Source organism: Urocampus carinirostris, chromosome 10, assembly GCF_059441175.1.
Source record: "Urocampus carinirostris isolate Australia breed hairy pipefish chromosome 10, RoL_Ucar_1.0, whole genome shotgun sequence".
Classification (NCBI taxonomy): domain Eukaryota; kingdom Metazoa; phylum Chordata; class Actinopteri; order Syngnathiformes; family Syngnathidae; genus Urocampus; species Urocampus carinirostris.
The window spans coordinates 9,051,455-9,059,060 of NC_142358.1; the positions used below are offsets into that span (position 1 = coordinate 9,051,455).

At 41.0% G+C, this 7,606-nt stretch overlaps 1 protein-coding gene across 1 annotated transcript; it reads left to right on the forward strand.

Annotated features, from left to right (window-relative positions):
• Window positions 1–1,241: 1,241 nt before the first annotated feature.
• On the forward strand, window positions 1,242–7,173 carry LOC148357641 (mRNA decay activator protein ZFP36-like). The gene is made up of 2 exons (XM_088346314.1): window positions 1,242–1,433; window positions 3,598–7,173. The coding sequence occupies exons 1-2, from the start codon at window positions 1,380–1,382 to the stop codon at window positions 4,741–4,743; spliced, it is 1,200 nt and encodes a 399-aa protein (XP_088202440.1). The 5' UTR covers window positions 1,242–1,379; the 3' UTR covers window positions 4,744–7,173.
• The last annotated feature ends 433 nt before the right edge of the window (window positions 7,174–7,606 follow it).

The following is a 7,606-nucleotide window of genomic DNA, read 5'->3' on the forward strand; positions in this document are numbered from 1 at the left end:
CACTCGCATGCTGGTTCTTTTCAATTATTTTATGATGAAAATGGTGAAAGTAAGAAAATGACTCTTTTAAATACAATCCAAATGCCAAACCCCAATAAAGATGTAAAAGTAATGTACGTGCATGTGGCATACAAGTAGCTTGACGGAGGCTACAATGATGATTTCAGCCAGATGATGCCGTCAGCAAGGCGAATATTTTGAACTTACAGACACCCCCTTAAAGGGGGAAAGTAGGAAGAAAGTCGCTCGGGATAAATAGGAAGAAATTTTTACAAAGTAGTGCTTAGAGACTTTAGTTACAGATCAGGGGTGGCGAACAAGTTCTACATAAATAGCTGAAATTTTTAACCGTGAGAGTCAAAGAGCCACACCACGCACTGACCAGCATTGGACGCAACCTACACAGATGATTGGCAGTCAGTTATGTGTCCGGAGCAGCATAAAAACAACAAATCTGCATACCTGTTAACCTCTACGGCTCCATGCCTGTACAAACTGTCGTATTTTCTCGTACAAAATAATCATACACCTATTTTTTTATTTTTTTTTCGGAATGATACATGATGGGAAATCCCCAGGCAGCAGACGCATGCGCACAATAGCATCAAACCGTTCGCTTCGTTTGCAACGAAAAAAACAATACCGAGATAGAGGCTTCCGCGGCGAACTTCTTTGACTTGATTGAGTTGCCGTTTCGTGATAGTTGGTGTATACCGGATGGTACCCATCATTGACAAATTTGCGTTTTTCTGTACAGATTTCCTTATACATCGTACTCTTCTTAAAATGCATAAAAAACGTACTTTGTACGGCAAAACCGTACAGGTTGACGGGTATGAATCCGCCAAATTAATTTGAAACTATTATTTATTATTTGTTATTAACTCTGATGGATTCAAGTGTGTTTTAAGAGGGGAAAAAAGCTTAACATGAAACGAGGCAAAGAGCCACAATATATAGAAAATATGATGAGGCAAAGAGCCGCATGTTTGCCACCCCTGTTATAGATGTACCTTTAACCTCATAATGATGGAGCAATGAATAAATAATGCATTGTAATCTTTCATTGAAAAAAAAATTGAAGTGCCGTTTGGGAGCCGAAAGAGCCGCCCTTTTTTAAAAAGCTGAGCCGAAAGAGCCGGCTCTCAAAAAATGACCCGCAATTCCCATCACTAGGCAAAAGAACACAACTTGTGGGCTGGCCAAGTTTCGACTCGCGGATGTGCTGCGTGGGAGTGGCCAGCAACAGTCGCGTCCGGTTTTAAACCCCCACGTGGTCGTGTCTTAACTTGTTTAGCCCACCAACTCACCAGAAAGTTCCGATCGACTCATGCAATTCACTCGGACGCTTCAATTGCTGCGGTAGCTCAGCTAGAATCATGCCGTCTTACCATCTCGACCAACTGGCTGGCTTGGACGAAATCATGTGCAAGGTAAACCCAAACCAATAACTAAAACGGGAAACCTGTGCTTAAGTTGCTCATGCCGGACGTGGTTCCGCACCCCGCCACAATTTCGCATGCTTTTGTCGACTTGTTCCAACTTTTTTTTGCATTACAAATAAAAATGTAACCTGTATAGTTGGGTGCTTTTTAAGTGTCTTTGGGGATTTGCTGTGTTCAAATGGGAATGGATAAGATCAGTTTGCATTATTTAAACGCGCCCAAAAATGTCATTTCAATAATCCGTTGAAATTTTAAATGCTAAATCGTCAAACAGGTCATCAAGTCGGTTACTTTGGGGTCCTATTAGTGCTTGCAGAAACTTTACAAACAGCATCATATTTTTTATTGTTATCTTGCAGGTATTAGATTAAAACAATGTGTGAATTTATATGAGTAACCGAGTGCAGTGGTTCTCAATTTTGGTGACCCACCACCCTAATTACAAACCGTAACCCAATTATAAAAATGTTCCACTGGTTGTGTGGCTTGAACCAGCCATATTAGTTTATATTCACGTGATTAAAAAAATTACCAGCACAAACCGAAACAACTCCAAGCAATAGTATTCTCGCTATGCTCACTTAGCTGCATTTTTAAATAAAATCCCAAACGCTTCACTTTTATTTGCTTTGCTTTGGATAATTAATTGTATATTTCATATATTCACCGCCGTACATGCGTTTGGACATGCTCAACATTTGTGGACAAAATTGATCTGTCTTTCTGTGGTGTGAGATGGCTGGAGTAAACTCTCATTTGCAGGGAATTATGTACATCTTACTAAGAGTCCAGATGACCGATATTTTCAAGCATTATTTTTCCAAGGAAAAGGCCCGCTACCCACTCAAAACTGGTCCCTTACCCACTCATTGGCCCCAAACCACCAGTTGAGAAACGCTGACCAAGTGAATTGTCTAATAATGCTATTTTCTTTCATACTGCATAAAATTACCTTTGCACATTAATTTACTGTGACTAGCATCACAGATGCCAATGTTTTGACATTAAAAACTGATGTATTTTATCCAATGTTAATCCGTCTGCAGAGTATATATTAAAAAAAACACGTGCTTGTTTGAAACCAGAAGTGGCTAACTTTCATCAAAACGGAAATCTATTGCGATCGTTGACTTGGTTTATTAATGCGCAAAGACTTTGTCTTTCTTCAAAATAAACCAGACAAGAATATTAGTCTCAAATCAGATTTTGTGTTTCACATTTGGAAAAAGCGGTGGATTAATAAAAAAAAATGGTAGGCGTTTTCAAGAAAAGTGGTAGTACATGTTTTTTGTGTTTTTAACGATGTGGGTTTTTTTTCGCGGAAGTTAGGAAAATATGGCTTGACAGGTCCCTTAAAGTAAGGACTGATAGGGTAAGAGATGGTTTCTTTCTCCAGGTCCATCACCACCCTAAACGAGGAAAAAAAACAATTTTTGCCACTTGTATTGAAGAATGGGATGTTCTGCTAAATGTGATTGCTCTACTGTTCATTGCAATATTCTTACAATGAACAATTTTTTTGTAGCACAACTTAAGCTTGTCTCCTAGCAATACCTTACAAATATATCCTGACATTCTTGTCTTTCTCTCTTGGTTTTTATTACGTGTTAATCTTGCTTATCCTGGATTGCTATAATCTCATTGCAAACAATGTTCACTCCCACTATTCTAATTTAATTGCATTATTTGGAATGTGAAAAATAAGTCACTTGCTCTTGTCAGTCTTAAAGAAAATGCAAATCTTCACCAGTCCAGAATGCCAAGGATTTTTTTTTTTGAACTTACTCTATTTATTAGTGTATAATGCTAATTTTAATCTTTAAAAAGTTTAGGCACAGATTACACATGAGGTTTTTTATTTGTGCAATGTTTCAAAAAATATCGCTGACCACTATCGCAAAACATGGAATGGAGTTGGATTCAAAGCCGTGTCGCGGCAGTTAGAAGGCCAAATCTTAACCACTAAATCAGCAATTTTATGATGACATAAGTCGTCCTTAAAGATTTAAACGCAAAAAAAAACATGACGAGGAAAACAACTCTTAGCTGTATCTGATGGATCGGACTTTGAAGGATATTAAACAAATGTCCTGTAAACTTTATGTTGGTGTTGTGTTCAAAGTTGGGTAATTTTGGGTCCTCTTTTTTGCAGCAAATTTTGAGTCTTGATCTAAGAGGGCAGAACAGTCAGTCGTCATCTCTTGGCCTAGCAATGAGGACACCCGGCTACAATGAACGGCAAAGCAGCTGTGATATAAACCTGTCTCTCAGCACCAGTCCCCCAGGGAAAGTCTATCTCCCCTCCACTGTTTGGGGGCAACGATCAGAGAGCCACCAGCCTTCCTTTCTCCCACATTCCCCCCAGTTGCGAAGGCAACGCTTCCTGTCTCAGCGCTCCGTCAGCATGGTGGAGCCCTTTAGTCCCACAGCTGCGGGTCTGGGCTGGCCTGGTCTAGACACGAAGGACCTTCAAGAAAGCAACAGCCCCACTTTATCTTCTTCTCCCACTTCCACACGCTACAAGACAGAACTGTGCCGTTCCTTCACCGAGAACGGTACCTGCAAGTACGGCGGAAAATGCCAGTTTGCTCACGGGTCCGAAGAGCTGCGGGACCTTAGCAGGCATCCAAAGTACAAAACGGAACCGTGCCGCACCTTCCACACCATTGGCTTCTGTCCCTACGGGATACGCTGCCACTTTGTCCACAACAACGAGGAGGAAAAAAAACACTCAGCGCGCTCCTCTTCTGGCTTCGGACCCCTACCACTTCCCTTTGCTCGCTCCCACAGAGTCCCGCTCATTAGACAAAGTGTCAGCTTTGCGGGTTTTCCCTCCAATCCCCAGCAAAACCTTCCTCCACCTCCTCCACTGGCTTCGTTGTCTCGAGCGCCATCTGTCTCTCCTCCTTGCGCCGACATCACCGACCTCCTCTCAAACGTCTTCTTGGAGATGGAGTCCACAGCGTTCGAGGCCTCACCCGCTTCCCAGTACCAACTTCCTGCAGCTCCACGGTCCCCATTTCTGCCTTCCCCAGACTCTGGTTGTTCCCCTTCCGGGTCATCCCCGTCTGAATCTCCATCCCTGGGTCAAGCAACTGGCACATCCTCGTTCTTCATCCGGTCGCTCGGCACAAGATCTTTGTCCTATACCTCTCTGTCTGACCAGGACCAGGATGGAAGCAGCTCGCCAAGCTCGCTCAACGGATCGGAGTCCTGCGGCGCTGGTAATGATGGAAAACGACTTGCCGTGTTCAGTCAGCTCTCTGTTCCAGAAGACACGGCAGGCATTTGCCTTTAAGTACACACACACTTTTACACCGGGGCCTTCAAAAACTCACATTTACCTCTAAATTCAATATTAATGTTCCATTAAGCTCCATATTGCAGAAAAGCCTTCCAGAGAAGTATGAAAACATAGCACAGGGGTTTGAGAAAAAGTCTGAGGAGTTCTAAGCCAAAGATGATACGTTTTGTAGTTGAATGTTTAAGCGGAAGTCACATCAAAGGATTTTCGACAAAAATCTTATGGGCCCCCACTATTTTAAACGCAGCGTTGTATTCTTGGAATATGATTTAAGAGCTCAATCCACTTTTTTTGTGTTTAGCAATATCTTGGGCCAGATATTTTAAGAAGTGACATGGCGCCAATATGACATCACAAAAGCTCGGGCCTAGGAAACAACCAGTCATGGCTCGCCTGCTTTACAAAGCAGAGCCATTTTTGGTTATAACCTGAAACTTGAGCAACTGTTACGTCATTTTTGCAGGGGTTTGCAGCCCACTCTTCATGGGCCGCATGTCCGCTATATTTTGTTTTTTCTTCTCCAACTTAATGATACTAATTATCAATAAGCAAAGCTCCGCAGGCGCTTGATAATGTTCCTGGTGATTGGAAACACTTGTATTGGAGCAGGGAAACTCGAAAAACATGGAGGACTTATGGTTTTCAGGGACCTGGTTGCCCCATCCCTCTTCTAAAGCAAGTATTAGAATGGTAACCCAATCAGATGGATGTCAATAGTTGGTGTGTACTTGGTCTTCTTATAAAAATAGTCTGTTTAGACTTTTCTTGGTCCACGCAGCCTAATTTAGTATGGAAATTGAAACTAAATTCCACCTAATATGGCAAAATCAAGACCACCGTGTGGCCTTATGTTAATGCCATAATTGATCACAACCTGGAACTTGAGAAACTGTCACGTCATCTTCACTTTAAAGCAGGGGTGAGCAACCTGGTCTTCAAGGGCTGCATGTCCTATATGCTTGTGTGTTTTTTCTCCTCCAACATAGCTATGGAATTTATCGGCTCGCAAGAAAAGTTGTGCGAGGGCTTGACGACAATCCTGGTTATTGGAATTACCTTGACTGGAACAGAGAAACGCTGAAAATTTGCACAATATGTGTCTTCTTGAGGATCAGGTTGCCCAACCCCGCTCTAAAGCAAGTGGTTGCCCCTACAGATGTATGTCAATGCATCAGACCTGGGCCTAGAGGGCCGCATGTGTTGCGTGATGTTTTGGGTTTCTCTGCACTGCAATACAGGTGATGCCAATCACCAGGTTAAGTGACTAGCTCTTGGTACCTTGCTAATAAGCTGGTAATATTTATCACCTGAGTTGAAGAAGAGAAACCTTCAAACTCATGTAGGACATGCGGCAGAAATGTCCAGGTCGGCAATAAATAGAATTTTGCTTAGATGGATTTTGCTTCTTCTAATATAAACTGTTTAGACTAGTCTTGGTCCTTGCAACTTCATTTTGTCCGCAAATCCAAATGAACTTCCACTTAATATGGCGAAATCAGGACCACTATGTGGCCTAATGTTTAAGACACACCGTACTGTATTGTTGTCTAAGCTGCCTTCCCGCTGAGGTCATGTTGTGGTCACTGGCCTCAAATCAGAGGCTTTAAAGCTCATTGTTGTGGTTTTTAGACAACTTAAAAGTACCTGTAGTGTTGCAGGTCATGTTGAAGAGTTTGCTGTTTTGTTTCAGAGAGCTGTTATATTTAGTGTGTTTTTGTTTTAATAAGTCTTAAGTCTTGCACACCCGTAGAGTTTACTCTGAATAAAAAAATAGTTTGAACGTGTTATCTCAAAAGTGACTCTTGAAGCAGGTGATATTTTTCCTTTTTGTATTTGCTGACAGTTGATACATTGAGATTACTGTTTTGGCTTAAACAGCCGGAAGAACTATCCAAACTTTAACTCTGATGCAGTCATATGAATTGGTTTTAGTCTTGAGAAAAAGTGCAAGATGCAAGACATTTAGGTCTGAAATACTGTTCAAACATTTCCCTTTTTCTGTTTTTGTTATTTATGTTCTCTGTGACTGGTTCACTGATGTTGTGATTTGTATCATCCAGTATTAATCGGCACTGCTTTGCCTTTTTGTATTTGCATTGACTGTGTCACAGTGTTTTCTTTTAATTCCACCTCAAGCTACAAACTAAAGCTAAACGTTGTAGAGAGGTTACCAGCTTTTTCATATGTGTTAAATGTAGTGAGATGAACACAGCTTGTTGCGCTATTTAAAAGGGCCTTTTCATCCACACATTTTGAGGCCTGCATAGTGCTGTAGGTGATATTCTTTAGTAAATTAAATCGTTTAATTTATTTTAACCTATTTATAGAGGACTTTGAGTTGTTAAGGCTTGTATCAAGTTTAATATATTTGAGGCTTTTTGTTCTTTTTTTTGTTCTTGAAATAAAGTTCTTTCAAAAGTCTCATTGAATGTATTTATTGTATTGTTATATATGTAACAAATGTCTGGTAATCAGTGTAAAGTGCTCCTAATTGGTTATGACTGTTAAATGAGGCTACTGATCTAGAAAATGGTAGGCTGGTGGAAACATCCAGCTAAAGGTAAAAACAAGGATGTTTATTACTGGATGGTAATATGTGGGCCTTTGGACCCTTTAGCATCTAAGTTACTGATGCTTCAATTGCACGGGTATTCAAACTAAATTGACTTGAAGGCTGCTGGAGATATTGTCTGGTTGAGATTAGGCCAAATTGGGTTTTTCAAGTAATTTCCACACAGGAAGGCTGGTGCTAACCACTCAGCCGCAATACCGAAGTACAAAATATGATGAAAGTAAAACATTAAGAAGTAATATGGAAATCCAATTTCCAAGAGATTAATCCATAATATCGGTGGCT

Coding starts and splice junctions, on each gene's coding strand:
- LOC148357641 (XM_088346314.1), top strand. CDS start 1,380: ATGCCGTCTTACCATCTCGACCAACTGGCTGGCTTGGACGAAATCATG. Junction 1,434..3,597: donor TGGACGAAATCATGTGCAAG/GTAAACCCAAAC, acceptor TCTTTTTTGCAG/CAAATTTTGAGTCTTGATCT.